The following is a 17,852-nucleotide window of genomic DNA, read 5'->3' as shown; positions in this document are numbered from 1 at the left end:
TTGTGCCGTTTGTGTTGTTACCTGTGAGGGCTGCCGTCACGTGGAGCGACAAGAGCAACAAAGTTGAAGCGTCCATCACCTTTCTTCTTTTAAGCTCTTTTGGCTTTTTTCGTTCAAGGTTCAAAGTGTTGGTAGCACTTCTCGTACTCTTCTTCCTCCCTTTTTCTTCTTTTCGGGTTTGTTCCTCGTCGTCCTCCTCTGTCACGCACACGCGCGCTCGTTCGCGCTCTCACATGCACGAGCCCGTTCGTCCCTTCTCCCTTGCTGCGCGAGGAGGGGGCTGGCCTCGTGACGTCACAACGGAGGGGGGCTCAGGAGGTCGACGGTTTCGATGATTGTCAACTTATTTCGATAAACAAATTTCGATGATGATCATGCTAACATCGGGGCCAATATATAATGTGCGCGCGCGTGAGTGTCTGCGTGTGTTTTTAGTCAATTAACAACTTAAATTGATGGTGATTAAGCGGTGTGTGCGCGTGTCGGGTGCGGGCGCGCGCGTCTCACAAAGTCTCCTTTCACGTTCGCGCTTACGACGGCTCGGCAGCGACCCCTGCTGGACGCCACGCCGCGTACACCAGCCAAGAAAGTCAGAAAGTGCTCAAGATAAAAGCCATCAAAGCAAATCAAAGATAAAAAAACAAAGGAAAAATTAGTAACAGTGGCCAACCAGGACTCCTCAATACAAGAGAACACCCCAAAACACACAAAATAACCTCCACGGGGTCCATACACAGTTGTAAGGTTCACTGGTACTGAATGATGAATTTTGATGAATATTAAAATATATTATTCTCTGGTATTACCATATTTGAACTATTGCGCAGAGACAACTATAAAAGCTCAGTAGTACAAATCACTCGTTCACAGAAGACCATTAGAATTACAAATAGATCTGATTGTTTTTCTAAATCTCAGATATGTACTTAAATTCAATGATCTTGTAGATTATCAAACTGTTTAGATTACGTTCAAAGTGCAGCAAAACCTCTTGCCTAAAAACATTCAATAGTTAATTTAATTCAAATGTGGTTTTCTCTTTACTGTACATGTGAAAGTAAAAGTACAATAAAAGAAATTTTAAATGTACAAAGAAACCTGTGTATTGCGTTTGAATTATTATTGTTCATTATTATTCTATTTATTATTTTACTTTACGAAAGAGATTTTTTTTTTCTTTCTTAGGTGCGTTCCTACATTTGTACACATAGCTACATTTTGTTTAATGTTGTTGCTGTGTTTCTTGCCAAGCACCTTCTCACTTTGTTTCCAAAGATGCTATCTAAATACAACAAGCTTAAAAATTGCGGTGTTTTCCCAGCAGCCGAGCACATTTGCCCTGAGCGCCGGCACTCGGACTGAATCATGTTTCGGTTTTTAGTGGCTGGCTGAAAGCCATGCGGGGCTGAAATCCAATTGTGTCCAGACAACCTCTTGAGGATGTTGGGGGGGGGGGTGAAGTACGGTTGGCCAGGCCGTCGATGTGCGTACGCACGCACGCGAGGGAACTCCTGCAACTGCTGATATGCTTTTATTTACATACTGAACAAAAGGGTCAAATCCAAAAAGAAAAACGATCCAAAAGGGGTCGATTGCATCTCAGTGGCCAGACTCTGGCTCCACTCCTGCTTCGTCCAAGGACCTCAACCTGAGACGACACGCGCCCGAAAACCTTTAGGCCCACTGCCAAGGCCGATCCAACTGTATGGGTCAAAGGTCACACTCACCTCAGCTTGTGTTGCTCGCAAAAGTCGGACAGTCGACGCCTCTCCGACTGGAAGAAACAAAAAGAAAAAGAAATGTCATTTTGGTGTGGCTGTGGTCCAAATTGTATCCAGATCCAGTCTGAATCACGTGGAACAGATCTGCTCCGGTTCCGTTCTCAGCCGAGTCTGAACCCATTCGGAGTCAGATCAATATCTGCTCTGAATCACGAGATATTGTGGCTCATCTCCATCCGATGTGGATAGCGACATCACGCAAGCTATCTTTTTATTTGCGCGCACGATGCCACATGAATCCATTTCAGTTTTGTGCTTGCGTCGTTCTGACATCATGACCTGTAACTGTGAGTACATGTTGAGATAGGTCCTGGATGTTTCCTCCAAACACTTGAGATGCTCTGCCACAGACTTCTCAAAGTGGTTAAGCAGAACTGCCCTACACACACAAACACACAATGAATGAGGAGTGGCGCGGACAGAAGGACGGGCTGGTGTCGTGGGCCTGGGCACTGGCTCACTACCTGTGTTGGCGGATGTCTTCAAAGAGCGATGTGACGTGCCGCTCTTGCTCTTTGAGCGATAGGAGACTTTGGTCTTGGACCTTCTGCCAGCAGTCCTGCAAGAAATGTACACGTTGTCCGAAAGGGATGCAAAGAATGGACTGATCTAGAAATGATCAAATGACAGACATCGTGATGCTGTTGGAGGTTTCTTTTGATGATGTCAAAAGCTTCTTTGATGCCGGAAGTCATGTCCACAGACGGCTCTTCCCCTTCCTGGGGCGGCTCTTCAGTTTCAGGCGGCTCCACCTCCTCCTGGGGCAGCTCCTCGGGCGACGCCCCTCGGAACTCACTAGGCCGAGCGCTTCCGGACTTCCTCGGGGTTTCGCGTTCGTCAGTCAGGAAACCTCGCCCGAGCAAACGAGAAGCGGCGTTGGTAATATGCCGAGCCAAACTGACCAGAGCATTGACACCTTGCACGTCTCGCAAGACCACCGCAAGGACAACATTTGTGCCTGGCCTCCCCCTTCTGATCTTAATTGAGGCCACCAAATTTGAATACAACGAAGTGACACCTGAATCTTTATCCATTTGCTTCCTCTTCAAACAGGACGTTTCCTGCAGACAGATGTCTTCTCCAAAATCCAAGCTCTCTTCCCCGAAGATCAGAGGCTCCGCACCCACATGACCACCTGGCACTGCCATTGAAGGTTTCAGTTTCTTTTCATGAGAATATCCAACCGCGACCTGCGCTCTTGCCTTGAAGCGGGCTCTCCGGAGCGCTCTCGCCGGAGACTTTCAACGGCGTGGAGCACGCAACTTGGTCAAAGAGGTCAGACGCCCATTTACTGCTTGGAGTCTAATGTCAAGAAAACAAAAAGTGTCATAACATTTCTGATTTGAACAACCATGATTGATTCTTTTTTTTTTTTTTAACTCTGGTAAACACATTGGACTCATCAGCCAGCCCTAAAAGTCCACCAGCAATACTTGGAATTAAGATGTCTCCAAAAGGTTACCGTGGCAACTGAGTCTTGGTCATCGCTGCTCGGGGACGACAGTGGAAGAACTGCACGCACGCCGACGACAGATGGACCTTCGTCAGCGGGGCCATGGCAGATGAGAGGAGGTCGGACTGACCTTTCAAAGTCCGGCTACATGTCTTCTTCCTGTATCTCCGGGCCGGCGGTCTTGTAGGCAAGGGGGAGGCCCAGGCTTGCTCGCTCGCATTTTTGTGGCCTTCCTGCTTGCACAAAGCCATGAGTCAGTCAGCTCCTCCTGAAAATGAGACAGCCCAAACGAGTCCACCGGGTGTTTGCGAGACGCCCCACCTCTCCCGGGAAGACACTCGCGGCCGCCGCCTCCAGCTCTTCGAGCAGCTCGGGCTTAAAGCGCAGCTGGACTCTACTGCCTTTGCTGTCCAGGTGCGTGATCGGAGACTTCAGATGGACTGTGAGGATGGCCTGAGCCTCGCCTCCTTCCGGGAACAAAAAGACTTGGAACCGTTCAGCCTGAGTTAACCTTTCCTGAATGGAACCTGCATCTGTGACACCTCCAAACACACCATCTTGCTGGAGCTTCAGCTGGTACCGGGCCACCTCTTCCTTGAGCAAATGCAAAGAACCCCACAGGAAGCCCTGAAACAAACAAGGCACTCGCACAACACAAATGAGGCGCAAAGGGGGGTCACAACTACCTGAGGAAGGTCTACGAAAAAGCTGACACACTGTGATCCAAAGTTGAAGTCTACCCAGAACTCATCCAACTTGTCATCTTTGGGCCCAAAGAGCTGAGGAAGAGGAGGCGGCAGAGTGAGCACAGGGCCTCATATATGACCCCCCCCCCCCCGACACGAGTCTGCGCTTGACCTCTGTGCTCTCCAGGAAGGCTCCCATGCACGGGAAGGTCCAAACCCTAACATACAAAACGACAGTCGAGCGAGCGGGCGGCAAAAGTGCCAGACGGCAAATGTTCTACCTTCTATAATTGCCTTGGCCGCGGTTAACGAAGTTGAGGAACCGCCGACAATCCTTGGAGTTGCACGGGTCGAAGACGAGACAAACGGGTCAGAGACAGACGGGACGGGCGCACAGGAGAGCGTGCTTCAACACCGACCGTCTCAAAGTCCGCAGAGGTGATGAGACAGAACGCGCCGGCGATGTCCGAGCAGGAGAACCACTCGTTGGCCCGCTGGACTCGCTCCTCCCTGGGAATCATACGGCACAAAGCCTCCGATAGGCTCACCTGCAACTCGTAGTCTGCAAGACAAGCGCGCCGCTGCTCAACAATTGAGCTCCCGATCCAATCTGAGGGAACGTCAGGCTCCTTTTGGATCGCCGCTGGCTTGGGCTTGACTCGGATTCCCCCCAAAGCCGTTCGTTCGCGGCCTCTCTGGATTGGCTGACTCTGTCCACTCACCTCCGATTGTCCGAATGGTCGCCGCCACCGTCGGCCTGCGGGGTCAGCCCAATGAGTCCGAGCATAGTGCGGCAATGTGCAAGTGTCCTTGTGCTTAGCTCCGCAATAGTCACATCATCTGCAGTAGCATTCGCTCCGACTGGACGTGCTTCCTCTCATCCCGGCCCAAAGAATCCAGGATGCTGTTGAAAGTTCTCGCCGCCTGACCGCAAAGACAAAAACAGCAGCAAAGTACAGCGCCACCAATGAGAGGAGAATCATAATCCGCGCTTACCTCCAGTCTGACATTGAAGAGAAGTTTCGATTCCAGCAGCGTGTGGAGAAGTTCCATAAGGGTCAAAGATCGTTCCAAGCCTGAAGGAGCAACAGACAGAAATCAGAGGTCCTACCACTTGAGCTCACAAGACCTGTGGCGTGACCAACCTGGAAGACACGAGCGGCTCAGCAGCTAGAAGACAGAAGCACAAAAGCGTTGTCACGGAAACAACCCCTCGCCTTCCCATCGTTCACCTCACCAGCAGGAAGTCGTAGAAGCGCTCGACCAGCGACGTTTGAGCCGAGCCTTTCGGGGAGCCAGACGTGGCCAAGAGTTTCCGCAATGTTTGGAACCAAGACAGCACCTAAACCCAAACCGTGACATCACACCGGCAAATTTGCATGGACTTGGAAGATATTAAATTTGCGTGACATACTTGGTGTGTGATCCCGAGACCGACCAGGGTTTCGTGGAGATCCCTGTTGTCCACCAGAATCTCCAAAGACTTCAAGACCACACCCACCTGGCCAAAGTCAGCTGAGCTTAGCCTCTGATCGTCACAGGAAGGGATGATTTGTTATTCTGACAACGTGACAACGTGTTGCAGGGCGTGGCGGGTACCTTGCAAACGAGCAGGTTTAATTGGGTGAGTGTGCTCGGGCTCACGCCTTCGTCACGAAGCACACGAGCCAATCGAGGAGAGTCTCGGCGGGACAGACAGGCCTCCATCTCCAGCTGACAGATGTTTCAAGAGGGCGATGGGGAGGTTTAGTTGGCTTCAACAGCTTCTTTTCAAAGTTTCCCCTCATTCAACGCACCCGATTCTAACAATCAGCTCATCGGCAAGCACTGCAGAAGTTTGATCAAATCAATTTCTTTTTTATTTGATTAATAACTACAAACGCAGATGTCTTCTTTACATGCACCACGAGAGGGCGCTCATTTTACCTTCTACTATTACTGTACTTTGAGGTTTGCGCGCTGCAGCACGCACTCTCATACACACAATGAAATGAGAGACAAAGCTATTTGAATCTCGAACGATGACCAGAATGAACGCGAGTCATTTGAAAGCAAAACAGTTCCATTCCATCACAGGCTTGATCAAAACCACTTTGACCGAACATAAAACGCGTTCGCACGCAAGTCACAAGATACAAGGCCACCTAATAAATTTAATAAACGTGATTAGAACGATCGAATTAGGAAAGAACTGGTACGTACCATGCTGTGGAATCGGCGACGCTCGCAGCTGCAGCTCGTTGGGACTCGTGAGGCAGCAGGCAAGACTGATCGAGTCTTTATAGAGCAGGGGTGAGCAAATCCGGTCCTGGGGGGCCGGTGTCCTGCATGTTTTCTGTCACCCTGTTGCAACACATCTGATTCAAATGGTCAGAAGTTCTGCAGAAGCTGGATAACAATCCAGATCATTTGAATGAGGTGTGTTGCAGCAGGACCTCCATGACCAGAATTGCCCACCCTTGTTATAGAACCACTTCCATCCACAAATGACATGGTTAAGAAGCTTTTCAAAATCAACTACAAAAAGTTAAAAGAGAACGCACAGTGCAAGTCAAAGATCCTTTCAGGGGCGATTGCGCATGCGCACCACACAGCAGATGTTGAAGGAACACTTTCCAATGCTGGACACTCACTTACCTTTTCGGTCTCCAACTTTGGTGCGGAAGAAGCTTGGAGCCCATCACGCGTGTTCTTCAAGTTCGCTCAATTTCTCCCTCTTATGTTTTATTTCCTACTGCGGGCCAGACGACTCATTTTATGCCGGAGGGTGCAAATTTGAATTTTTTTTTTTTAGCAGTCTCTACGTTTGCTGGACTTTTAATAATAATAATAATAATTTTACATTCATACCAAATCCAAACCCTACTCCATTATTTGTCTTATAGACTTCTATTAAATATGAAATATAATAAAGTGCGGTTGCTCATTGTGACAAACACAATACATTTCACCGTCACAAAGACCTTTACAAAAACTGAAAATATGTCAGACATTGGCAATTATATCATTGTTTGACATTGTTTTTACATCAGTTTTACAGAGATCACCAAGTAGACTCTAGACAAAGGAGAAGATATTTTTGTTCTTTTAATTCACCAGCGATGACAGGAGAGAGTAGAAGGCAGTCTTCTCCAAGGCGCTCTTTCTACATTGTTGCATGTTGAACTTGGTCATTAGATCATTTGTGGAGATGCTGCAACAGCTGTATGGAGAAAAAAAAAAAAACAACAGTAAACATCTCAGCAGCATTCTATGAAACTTAATACCCGCTATGGTTGTACCATAAAACGTGAGACAGTTTTGCAAGCTCTATCATACGACCGATTAGGATCTGCGTCACAGAAGAGCGGAATTGCACAACTAACGCCATGTACTGGTTAAAAACAAAACACACACACAATAGAACCCGCCGTGAACTTGCCATCGTTTTGCTGCAAATGGATAATTAAACGAACAAACATTGCAGGACAAAACAAGCCTTCCAGAACGAAGCTTTGAGCACTCACCTATATGCATCATTCTTGGTATCTGTCTTTGAGAAATAAATCCGGATTATCAAGTACCGGGCGTCAAATTGGGCCAAACAAACTCGCAACGCACCTCTGCTGCTTCTTCATTTTTCAGCCCGAAGGGAAAATTAAGCGCATTGCTGCCACCTAGTGGGGCGTTGTTTTTCACACCCATTGATACGTACATGTGAAGTGTGGTTATTTCTGTAACCTGACATAGACGTCTATATTAGGTCTAAACCTAAAATAGACGTCTATATTAGAATCAGAATCAGCTTTATTGGCCAAGTTTGTGCATGCCAAACAGAAAATTTGACTCCGGTTGATCTCAGCTTCTGTACGAGTCAATTTGATCATTTTGGACTCATGCTTAGATATGAAATATAAAAATTTTGATCTAACTTTAGACTACGCCACAACGCGTATCATACGTTTCACAACTTTGAGTTTTAGAGTGCAGATTAATAACTATGTTTATAAGAGTGTACTAATGGGAATTCTCTGGGCGGTGGTCTCAGTTCTCAGGTGTGTGATTGGCATGTTTCAAGAAGTTTTGTGAAGAGAACGCAACATTGTAACGCAATGTTTTCAGATTGGCACAAGCACAAGCACAAACACACACTTTCTGTAATTGATGACTAATGACTTGTTTGTTTTGGGAGAAACATGCTTGTTTCCACAACATCGCTACATGTACTTGCTCTTTCTCTCTCTCCTCTCTCTCTCTCTCTCTCTCTCTCACACACACACACACATGGAGGTCCCTCCCTCAGGAGCGTGTTGAGCGTCTCACCTTCTTTTTGGCTGCGACTGAATCGTCAGGCGAGTTGCAACGGCGCCAATCTTTGACCATCTTTTCAGGACTTTTGCAGTCTGGACTTGTTGCGTACGCCGAAGCCGCCCCTCAAGTACCTGAAAGCAACAGGAGGATCGGGACCAATTTCGAGCTCAAGAGCGGGACCGGGATCAGTTTGAGGATGTCTGGAGTGGAGGATCGCGAGGAGGCTGACTGCGTGTGCTCCTTCGGCATGAAGGCCACTTGGGACATCAACGACCCCAAACTCCCGCAGGTTGATCATTTTGCATCCTTTCTTTGCTTTTTATCATTTTCTCAGGATTGATTGAGCAAGTAAAGATGGGATACGAGACGTGTGCCTTTCTTACATCCAAATAATACAGAACCCTCGCCCACAGAATCAGACATGACCTTTATGAATGTATTTTTGACGGCGATTTAAATCTGAGATCAGCTGTTTCGAATATTTTCCTTTTGAACTAAAGCTTGCGCAATACAGGTCTGATCAGGGGTTGTAATTCAGAGCTATGCCGTTTCAGAAATTAAACCCTTCATTCATCAATATTACCAAATCATATGGTTATTATTCATGTTGATATTTTTGGATTACGAAACCCGGACGATGCGATGGAAAAAAAAACAAGGGCGGAACTCAAACCGGCGCCTAAAATTAATCTCGGAAGGTTTTCTTGCACCACTCATTTAAAAAATATATATTTGTTGAGCACCAATATATATCACTTTGATCAGAAAGAATCCAACAACCAATTATTGATTTTTGCTATACAGTGACATGTTGGAAAAGTCAAATTGTCTGCTCAACAAAAACTTTTGCTCACATTATTATTAGGAGTATTCTTATGGGCAATATAATAGAAGCGATCATAATTGGAGAATACAATTTTTAATGACAATCAATCATGGCCTTTTCAGTAAAATGCATAGGACACACTAAAAGAGTTTAGGAGGGGTGTGTGTGAATGTGTGTGTGTTTTGGTTTCACTGGGAACAAAAATACAAGAACCAGTTTTTACTGTTGAAACAACAAGCGTGAATGTGCGCGCACACGCACACAGACAGCACACATGACTGATCGATATCTTTCAATAGAAAATGAAACATCTGCTCTTTTTCTGGTCTCCTCTTTACGCGTCTTTCAATTGACGTCTCGCACTGTCCTCGTGTTATTGTTCCATGAGTCAACTTGCCGCTAAATCGAAGAAAGTTGTAGCCGCCGAGGTTGTTGACGCTAACGACTGTTTGTAGGACACAAAGCAGTTTGACGCCTTCCAAGAGTGGACGGATGGCTACGTGCGTTACATCTACAGCGGTGAGAAAGCAGCAAATGTGATCGGGTTGAGCTAAGGCGCTACTAAGCTAATGGCCTTTTCAGCCGAGGACAAGAACGCGCAACGCCACCTGTCGGGCTGGGCCATGAGGAACACCAACAACCACAACTGCCAGATCCTGAAGAAGTCGTGCTTGGGCGTGGTGGTTTGCGCTCGAGGTTGTGCGCTGACCGACGGTTCCCGACTTCAACTGCGGCCCGCCATCTGCGATAAGGCGCGGCAGAAGCAGCAAAGTAAGGCTCGGCCACCCGTGCTAGCGCTACCTGAGCCTTGTTGTGACGTTGCTGTCTTCTTGTCCGTTCCAGAGAAACTTTGTCCCAGTTGCAGCGGCGCTCTGGAGCTTCTCCCATGTCGAGGGCACAGTGGGTACCCCGTCACCAACTTCTGGAGGGTGGATGGAAAAGCCATCTTCTTTCAGGTGTGTGTTCTTCAACGAGCAAATCAGATCCTTCTCTAGTGTGAGCCGCACATTCCCTAGCTGACGGAAAACTCAAATCTCTGAATTTCAACTGATCTGTCGCCGGTCTCCCCATTTGGCTTCTGTTAATGCGCCGCATCGCCGTGCTTCTTCAGGCCAAAGGGGTTCACGACCACCCTAGACCAGAGTCCAAGTCCGAGACAGAGGCCAGAAGAAGTTCGGTAAAAAGACGAGTAAGCTCGCCGCCGTTTGCACCAAAAAGACGTCTCGTGGAGTCCCAGGTAGATGAAAACAAGCTCCGAGCCCCTCAATCAAAGAGTTGTTGGTGCTCCTGCTCCTGTTTTTGTGCTTACTATTGTGATGCCGCCGTGGTTTCAGGCTCTCGGCCCTGCCCTTCTTTCCTGCGTGGAGTCTGCAGACCGGATCTCCTTTATTGAGCCGAGCTTCCCTCAGCATTACCCGGCATTCCAAAGTACGGATCCGTACTACAACCACCACCACCACCATCACCACAATGCGCTGGGAGAGACTTCGGCCAGCCTGCAAAAGACAGCCAGTCCCAGACTCTACGTGGGTCGAAGCGGCTACGAGTTCCAAGGCTACCTGACCTCACCGTCTTATCCAGTCACCTCAGAACTCTGCGATCCGAGGTCAGTCTTTATAGCAAGCGCACCCTGGCGCCGACAAGGGGCTAAAGCCAACGTTGACTTTTGCAGGGTGGCTCCGGTTCTCAGTGGTCCCGCGTCCTCGGCGTCCGCTCCCATCTCCACGTCCTCCTCATCCTTCGATCCGCCGCTGCCAAAAGCGGGCTGGAAGGATCTCCTGAAGACTTCCACTCCCTACGGCGACAACCCCCATTATTACAGTTCGGACTATCCGTGCCGCTACCCAGGAAACCCCCCGGCTTCTCCGGCAGCACTGCAGACCATCATCACCACCACGACCAAAGTCAGTTGACCCCTATACTCAAACAGCTTTCACATCCGTCGTCAGAGTAGATTCCTTTATTAGTCCGGAGCGCATCAAACAGCTCTGTGTCCCACCACAGTGAAGGTAGACGTTTTCTCCATGTCAAGTCGACAATGTGACTTTCTTGGAGACTTTGTGATTTGACATCCTCGAAAGTTTAGATCCTTGTTGAGAATGCATCAAACACCATTGTGTCTTCCAAGAGTCGGTGAACTTGTAGCATGTCCATGTGGATATTAGATCCGTGTAGATGTTTGACCTGTTGAAAGATGTGCATGTGGTTGACCGAGCTGTTGGTCCTCAGGTGTCGTATCAACCGTGTCCGAAGGGCGCCGCCTACCAGTCATGCCCCAAAGTTCAGTCCGGGCTCCCCGGCTGCTCGTCCCTGCCGGACGAGTCGTCGTCAGCGTACTCGGCCCAAGTCAAGGTGACGGACGAGTCGGGCGGAGTCATCAAGTCTCTTTCATTTCAGCCTGAAGTGGTGCAGACCAAAACGGAGCGGGCCGACGCCTACGACTATCGCTACGGCTACGGCAACACGTTCCGCTACGACGACTACTGATCTCGCTAACCTCCCGTGGCGACTCAGATGGCGATGGCAAGCTTTGGGGAAGTCACATTTGCTTTTGAGCTCCCCGCAGAACAACATGAACAAAGTCAAGCAAAACATTTCATCCTGGGGACAAAAGTGTAGCCAGAATATTTTTGCTCTTCAGACTCATCAGATGGATTTCCAATGTCTTGAGTGAATTGATCAACCACTTACTTTCATTTCCTGTGAGCGGCAAGCCTGTCAATCATCAAAGACATGTCAAGCCTCATGCAGTATGTCCTTTGTCTTATTTATTCATCTTCTGAGCTCATGACACGCGCACACAAACACGAAAACACAGACACGCATGCACAAACACATACTTGCTGGTTGTGTTGTCTTGGACCTTTCACAATACAGAAAAGAGGAATGTGAGTCAGGTGCTTGTCCCAGAAGCATGTGCACCGTAAACTATTAGGATGAGAATGTGTGAGTGTGTGTGTAATAAATGTGTGAGGACAGGAAGTGTTTGCTTCTGTCACTAAGATCCATCGGTCTCCTCAGAATACACACACACGCACACAAAGAGTTGAAGGTGAGGTAAAGGTGATCGGAGAGAAGGTCAGCAGGAGGCCAGTGAAGACGGGCTGTCGGCCAGGTGCGGGCAGGAGAAAAAGTGTTTTTAGTTTGAAGTCAGCCAGCGTGCGGCAAGACGTCCACCTGGAAGACGTGTGTGTGTCTGAGCTGTAATTCTATCCTTTCAGCAACATGTTCTTATCTTCGCATCTTCTCGTCCGCTGATTTTCATCGCGGACTATTCACACGCAAATCTTCTTCTCGCTTAAGTAAATCATCAACTGCTCCGTGGCTGCTTTGGCATCAGTGCCATTTCCATCATCTTCATTGATGACAATTTGTCATTTGGTTTAGACTGCAGAGTTATGGACAAAGTGATATGGAGCAGAACTCCTGCAGCCCCCCCTCGCCCCGCCCCGCCCCCCCTCCCCCGACTGGCTGGACCAGTTTTGGTTGTAATCGTATCATCAGTGCGTATCGGAGTGTCTCATCAGCGTCTCATCACGTAGACGTCCAGAACCAGTACCAGCATGATGGCGCTTTTCATCTTCCTCTCTCAACATGGGTGCCAACATCAACAAGACACACTCGCATCAAAGACGCACACATACACACACACTGTGCCGTGCGTGTGTGTAATGTTCACAACCCGAGGTCACATTAAGGACGCACAGTAAGAGGGCTCGCCAGGTGGGGCCCGAGAGGGAGCAGCCCGCCGCCTCCCCGGACCCAGAAAGCGTCCAGCTTGTGCTTCTGGTGCCGACGGCCATTTAGGCAAGGAAGGCAGCGTGCTTGCCTCACTGTAATCACTGCGACTTGGAGATGCTCAGAGCATTAGCACGTACAAGCACCTTGCTGCAGCAGGGCCCCGCCCGGCCTTGTGGGAACCGCCAGCATTCCACAGGTTAACATCCGACTGAGCGCTCAGCTGACAAGGATCAAGCCTCTGGCAATTTCACGCCTGCCCCCAGCTGGTCAAGGCAGGAACAACACCATTGATGACCTCGAGGAGCACAAGACTGACGGCAATGCTGCCAGCCCTTGTTTGAGATCTTGTCTTTGGCTCAATTGGTATTGGAACCCGGTCCTGGTCTAGGCTGGCGTGTGCGTGCGTGCGTGTTATGACAGAACAGGAAGTTAGCGGCTGACTGAAGAAGAATGAAGTCGGTTTATGTTGAAGTTTATCTTTGATGAGAGCTCAGGACGGGACAGGTCTGAGCATGACACACACGCGCGCGCACACACACACACACACGCTGATCTTCACCCACCTGAAGAAGAGAGGAGGTCACATGGTGTGACAGCAGGAAGCTGCTGAACAAACATGTCATCTGCTGAACTCACCTGCAAATGCAAGCATGTGCGCGAGCTGTGTCACATGATGGATGTCGTGCGTGTCACGTTTGCTGACCCGTGTCGGGAATACGAGATAGGCAACTCGCATCATGCGCCGGTCACCTGACGGAAGAGCTCCGCCCACAGTGACTTTCCTTCAAGTATTTTGCTCCTTTCAAAATGGCCGACGTCACTTGGTCTCGGCTGTTGGCTGACGAGTGACACAGTGAGGAAACAAGATGATGAATGGCTCCTTACTGATTGGTGAGCTGTCTTCAAATGAAAAGGAAACATTTTTGGGAAGACGCAAATGAGGGTGGGCGCCAATGAAACCACGCCAAAGGTCGGCCAGCAGACTCCGCGCCACCGACCACCAAGTGGCGAATGGCTCGCTGGCTCGCCATTTTACCAATCTCATAGGGAGAAAGTTTGCCTCGTGGCGGCGACGGGAATATCGAGATGAAAGCCTCTTAAGTGGTTTTGATGTTTGGTGGAGGAGGTGAGCAGGTGGCGGCCATGTTTGGCCGAGCGGGCCTGATGAAAGGCAGCCCAGCTCAAGTGCAGTGGTGGGCTTTTTCCGCCGCCGCTCAAGTTAGCAACAGCTGAGCTCCGCGACATCGCCGCAACACTTGAGGAGCTCCACAAAAACTGATGAAGGGGGTCACGTTGTCTTTCTTGCTAAATGGGGTTCACTTTGACAAGATTTGCCATCAGAGCGCTTATCATCAATCCAGATCCAGCACCCTTAAATTAAATCCCAGCAGCCTTAACATTTGGCAGTTTTGATTTCTCTGCATTTCTTTTTTTGGCTTAAGTGCAAATAAAGGTGACAACAAAAACAGGCCCTCCACAAATCATTGAATGTGCCCGATCCTTTCTGGCTCTCTGCGCAGAGCAGTACGGTGCCGCCGAGCGGCAGTCCAAGTACGGTACAGGTAAGCAACAGTCCCTTCTCTTGTGAGGCTGAGGTTTCTATTTTTGGTGCTGGACAAAGCTGTGAAGCTAATTTTGCCTAGCTGGGAACTCGCCACCCCAAAGCGCTCATCCAAGACCCACCCCTGAAATGCAGGCGGTGAACAAACATTGGCAGAGTCGCCTTCCCGTCGTCCAGAGATTTCTCTGATAGAAAGTGAAAAGGACACGCTGACACAGACTGGACGCCAGCAGGGGGCAGCAGAGCAGCGCTTGCAGTGCAGCTCCGCGTCTGCTGTGTGTTCCCGAGACTGTGTCTGTCAACATTTGAGACTTTCTGTCCAATGTCACGCGCATGACCGGGACTCTTTTTCACGTCGCTCGATTTAATACAACTGCTTTTCCGGACAGTATAAAACCATCTGACCCGGGGTTGTTGTTTCATCTGCTGCCATGCCTCGTGTACTGGCCGCCATTAAACAACCCAAGATCTTGCCAATAAAGAACCAACTGTTACCCCACATCTTTGTTTTCCTTGGTCAACAACGGACATCCCAAACAACACGCGACAAAAGTCAAACTCGTAACCAAAGCGAGCATAACTTTACACAAAGTTAGCTGCTCCGGGTTTCCATGTTTTTGTCGCCACCGTTTTCCTTTTCTTGAAGGCTGCTCACATTGAATTAGGTAAAGCTAAAGATGACGTGGGTGAAGGCGGCGCGGTTGTCAAGCAAAGCCTGTCATGGTGGAAGCAAACAGGGAATCCCCAAAGACAAGGCGGGCTGGCGTCATGAGGCGAAGGCGGCGCAGGTGAGTCTGCTGAGATTCTCTCTTTAGAGCAACGAGATACCGACACCTTCCGGCTGAAGGATCCGACTGCGGATGGACGGACGCACTCGGAGGAGCCCTTGAGCCTGCAGACAAAACAGCTCGGTCAGACGGCGTCGGCTAAGACATGGGCTGCTTGGGAGGGAAGACGGACGAAGAGCGACTGGATGAGAAAGTCAAGCGAGAAGCCAACAAGAAGATCGAGAGACAACTGCAGAAAGAACGCCAAGCTTATAAAGCCACGCACAGACTCCTACTGCTCGGTCTGTCTTTCTGTCTGTCTATCTGTCTGTGTCTTTCTTCACATCCTCTTTGTCTCGTGTGCAGGAGCAGGCGAGTCCGGTAAGAGCACCATCGTCAAGCAGATGAAGATCCTCCACGTTGATGGTTTCAATGCTGAGTAAGTCCCATTCTTGAATTTTATTGCCCAACGCCTTCCTGACAACTTTAAAGTTGCAACATGCTTGCTCCTTTGGGCCACAAAGGTTCTTCCGCTCAACTTCAGGGCACAAACAATGGCCACACGTGGTCTACAACCACAGACAAGAGTCCAGTCAGCTCCATTCAACTTTTGCGCACGACTTGGCTGATGGCTAGTGTTTCCTCACAAGCAAAATTGTTTTCTCTTCTCTAGAGAGAAGCAGCAGAAGATTCAAGACATCAGGAAGAATGTCAAGGATGCCATCGTGGTGGGTCACTTGACCCGCGATCAAATGAGCTACTGATTGACGGCACACATTTTGATGCACGTGCGTGTGTGTGTGTGTGTGTCAGACCATTGTCTCAGCCATGAGCATGTTGACTCCGCCCATGCCTCTGGGTGACCCTGGCAACCAGTTCCGAGTCGACTACATCAAGAGCATCGCACCGCTGTCTGACTTTGAATACACAGAGGTAACAATCGCACACACGTGTGCACGCACAATGTTAAGGGTGCCAAGCTGAAGGCATCTGGAGACTTCTTGTTTGTTGTTGCCATGTTAATGAGCTGATGAAATGAGACATCTTGGGAGTAAGATCACAAAGGACAACACGCCTCTGTGAGTGTTGGTGTCACCTGTGGCCTCGTTATTTGAACAGGACACAAAAAAGTGCGACAAATGTGAGCGTGTGGCTGCGAGCCACGCGCACACACACACAAATAATGATGCTACTTTTGTCTCTCTTAGGAGTTTTTTGAGCACGCTCATAAGCTTTGGAAGGACGAGGGCATCCAGGCATGCTATGAACGTGCCAACGAGTACCAGCTGATTGACTGCGCTCAGTAGTAAAACACACACACACATACACGCACACACACTAAGCCTCGAGTAAACGCTGAGCTTCACCCTTAACCTGTGTGTATGCACCAAAGCTTCTTGGACCGTTTGGACTGTGTGAGAAGGGCCGACTACACCCCGACTGACCAGGTAAGCAAAGTAAGCCACCAATGATAAGCTATCATTGGTCCTAGCTGCTCGGCAGACTCAGTCTGGTCTTCTCCTCAAGGATTTGTTGCGATGCCGAGTTCTGACGTCAGGGATTTTCGAAACCAGGTTTCAAGTGGACAAGGTCAACTTTCAGTGAGTGTCTCTAGTCCCGCCCCTTCTGCCCACATCAGTCAACTCAACCAACTGCTTCTTTATGCTCGTGCGTGTCCTGTAGCATGTTTGATGTGGGAGGACAGAGGGACGAACGCCGCAAGTGGATTCAGTGTTTCAACGGTGAGAGACGCATGTGCAGCCTGGCAGCTCCTGAGTGCTACCCGAGTGTCTTTGTTTGATTGGTCAGACGTGACGGCCATTATCTTCGTGGCCGCAAGCAGCAGCTACAACATGGTGATCCGAGAAGACAACTCCACCAATCGGCTCCAAGAATCTCTGGACCTCTTCAAATCCATCTGGACCAACAGGTTCTCCATCGGCCCCGGCCGGTCACCCATCGGCTCTCGTTGACGTAGCCCGCCCGCTCTGTGATTGGCCGCAGGTTTTTGAAGACCATCTCGGTCATCTTGTTCCTCAACAAGCAAGATGTGCTGGCTGACAAAATATTGGCTGGCAAATCCAAACTGGAGGATTATTTCCCAGAGTACTCCAAGTACACACTTGCTGCTGATGGTAACACGCCCGCCTGCACGCACACACACGGGACGGCACTTCCACTTGTTGGTGTGCGTTTGCAGCCGTTCCAGATTCGGGTGAAGACGTCAGGGTGAGCAGAGCCAAATTCTTCATCAGAGATGAGTTTCTGGTGAGTAAACAAATATTCCAATCCCAATAGGAGGCCTCATCTCACTTGAATGCGTGCATTTGTGTGTGCGTGCCAGAGAATCAGCACGGCCACCGGCGACGGCAAGCATTATTGCTACCCGCACTTCACCTGCGCGGTGGACACGGAAAACATCCGTCGCGTCTTCAACGACTGCCGGGACATCATCCAGCGCATGCACCTGCGGCAGTATGAGCTCCTCTGATGGATTGCTGGCCTCTCACTAGCCCCGCCCACTCCCTGAACGTAGCTAGTGCTTCTCGGCCCGTGTGGAAAATGGCCCCCTTTTGCTTGCCAGTCGGCTTTGTCTAGCGCCTGCTTGCACGCTCAGCTGGGAGTTGCTCATGTTCCAAGTGAAATAAAAGCAGCTTGCGCTTCTTGAGTCCTTGTGTGTTTTTTTTTTTTTTTCAAAGTGCGCTGCTTCACTTGAACTTCACACGCAGACTCGTCTTTCAAAAAGT

The 17,852-nt window shown here is 49.4% G+C and overlaps 4 protein-coding genes across 18 annotated transcripts in view; 2 read left to right on the top strand and 2 right to left on the bottom strand.

Moving 5' to 3' along the window:
• Nucleotides 1-259, bottom strand: part of LOC133144025 (receptor-type tyrosine-protein phosphatase mu-like) — a 28,012-nt gene extending 27,753 nt beyond the window's left edge. The window contains exon 1 of one of the 4 annotated variants that reach the window (XM_061266383.1): nucleotides 22-259. In XM_061266383.1, the coding sequence (XP_061122367.1) occupies nucleotides 22-76 (55 nt within the window). In that variant the 5' untranslated portion in view covers nucleotides 77-259. The remainder of the gene's footprint in view (nucleotides 1-21) is intronic. The other 3 variants (XM_061266384.1, XM_061266385.1, XM_061266386.1) reach the window with 3 other exon arrangements.
• Nucleotides 260-1,514: 1,255 nt separating this feature from the next.
• The window catches only part of sycp2l (synaptonemal complex protein 2-like), a 37,521-nt gene continuing 21,183 nt past the window's right edge, over nucleotides 1,515-17,852 (bottom strand). For 3 of the 9 annotated variants that reach the window (XR_009710528.1, XR_009710531.1, XR_009710530.1), the window contains 21 exons: nucleotides 7,427-8,341; nucleotides 6,123-7,122; nucleotides 5,520-5,633; nucleotides 5,335-5,448; nucleotides 5,158-5,262; nucleotides 5,066-5,090; nucleotides 4,917-4,996; nucleotides 4,756-4,844; nucleotides 4,643-4,677; nucleotides 4,340-4,482; nucleotides 4,202-4,254; nucleotides 4,093-4,138; nucleotides 3,921-4,013; nucleotides 3,556-3,861; nucleotides 3,365-3,467; nucleotides 3,244-3,293; nucleotides 2,984-3,083; nucleotides 2,414-2,922; nucleotides 2,246-2,340; nucleotides 1,728-2,160; nucleotides 1,515-1,648 (listed from right to left, as the gene is read on the bottom strand). Coding sequence is in view for 1 of the 9 variants with exons in the window: in XM_061266388.1 (XP_061122372.1) it covers nucleotides 1,600-1,648; nucleotides 1,728-1,774; nucleotides 2,061-2,160; nucleotides 2,246-2,340; nucleotides 2,414-2,922; nucleotides 2,984-3,083; nucleotides 3,244-3,293; nucleotides 3,365-3,467; nucleotides 3,556-3,861; nucleotides 3,921-4,013; nucleotides 4,093-4,138; nucleotides 4,202-4,254; nucleotides 4,340-4,482; nucleotides 4,643-4,677; nucleotides 4,756-4,844; nucleotides 4,917-4,996; nucleotides 5,066-5,090; nucleotides 5,158-5,262; nucleotides 5,335-5,448; nucleotides 5,520-5,633; nucleotides 6,123-6,125 (2,259 nt within the window). In the remaining 8 variants the exon portion in view is untranslated. Of the gene's footprint in view, nucleotides 1,649-1,727; nucleotides 2,161-2,245; nucleotides 2,341-2,413; nucleotides 2,923-2,983; nucleotides 3,084-3,243; nucleotides 3,294-3,364; nucleotides 3,468-3,555; nucleotides 3,862-3,920; nucleotides 4,014-4,092; nucleotides 4,139-4,201; nucleotides 4,255-4,339; nucleotides 4,483-4,642; nucleotides 4,678-4,755; nucleotides 4,845-4,916; nucleotides 4,997-5,065; nucleotides 5,091-5,157; nucleotides 5,263-5,334; nucleotides 5,449-5,519; nucleotides 5,634-6,122; nucleotides 7,123-7,426; nucleotides 8,342-17,852 lie in introns of those variants that run through there. The other 6 variants (XR_009710532.1, XR_009710534.1, XR_009710533.1 and 3 more) reach the window with 6 other exon arrangements.
• On the top strand, nucleotides 8,338-11,782 carry gcm2 (glial cells missing transcription factor 2). Of its 3 annotated transcripts, none has more exons than XM_061266398.1 (8): nucleotides 8,338-8,499; nucleotides 9,492-9,555; nucleotides 9,619-9,807; nucleotides 9,880-9,992; nucleotides 10,148-10,225; nucleotides 10,371-10,642; nucleotides 10,709-10,940; nucleotides 11,266-11,782. In XM_061266398.1, exons 1-8 carry the CDS (start codon nucleotides 8,407-8,409, stop codon nucleotides 11,521-11,523), a joined length of 1,299 nt encoding a protein of 432 aa, XP_061122382.1. In that variant the 5' UTR covers nucleotides 8,338-8,406; the 3' UTR covers nucleotides 11,524-11,782. The 3 variants fall into 3 exon arrangements, with proteins under 3 accessions (XP_061122382.1, XP_061122383.1, XP_061122381.1); XM_061266399.1 differs by having other exon boundaries at nucleotides 10,148-10,273; nucleotides 11,434-11,782; XM_061266397.1 differs by having other exon boundaries at nucleotides 10,148-10,273.
• Nucleotides 15,043-17,754, top strand: LOC133144037 (guanine nucleotide-binding protein G(olf) subunit alpha-like). 2 transcript variants are annotated; one of them, XM_061266412.1, is made up of 12 exons: nucleotides 15,043-15,407; nucleotides 15,472-15,544; nucleotides 15,779-15,833; nucleotides 15,919-16,038; nucleotides 16,314-16,411; nucleotides 16,499-16,553; nucleotides 16,633-16,706; nucleotides 16,789-16,847; nucleotides 16,915-17,035; nucleotides 17,110-17,240; nucleotides 17,306-17,373; nucleotides 17,450-17,754. In XM_061266412.1, the coding sequence occupies exons 1-12, from the start codon at nucleotides 15,272-15,274 to the stop codon at nucleotides 17,594-17,596; spliced, it is 1,137 nt and encodes a 378-aa protein (XP_061122396.1). In that variant the 5' UTR covers nucleotides 15,043-15,271; the 3' UTR covers nucleotides 17,597-17,754. The 2 variants fall into 2 exon arrangements, with proteins under 2 accessions (XP_061122396.1, XP_061122395.1); XM_061266411.1 differs by having other exon boundaries at nucleotides 15,043-15,544.

This window comes from Syngnathus typhle, linkage group LG19 (assembly GCF_033458585.1).
Source record: "Syngnathus typhle isolate RoL2023-S1 ecotype Sweden linkage group LG19, RoL_Styp_1.0, whole genome shotgun sequence".
Taxonomy (NCBI): Eukaryota; Metazoa; Chordata; class Actinopteri; order Syngnathiformes; family Syngnathidae; genus Syngnathus; species Syngnathus typhle.
This window is presented reverse-complemented; position numbering and strand designations above follow the sequence as displayed.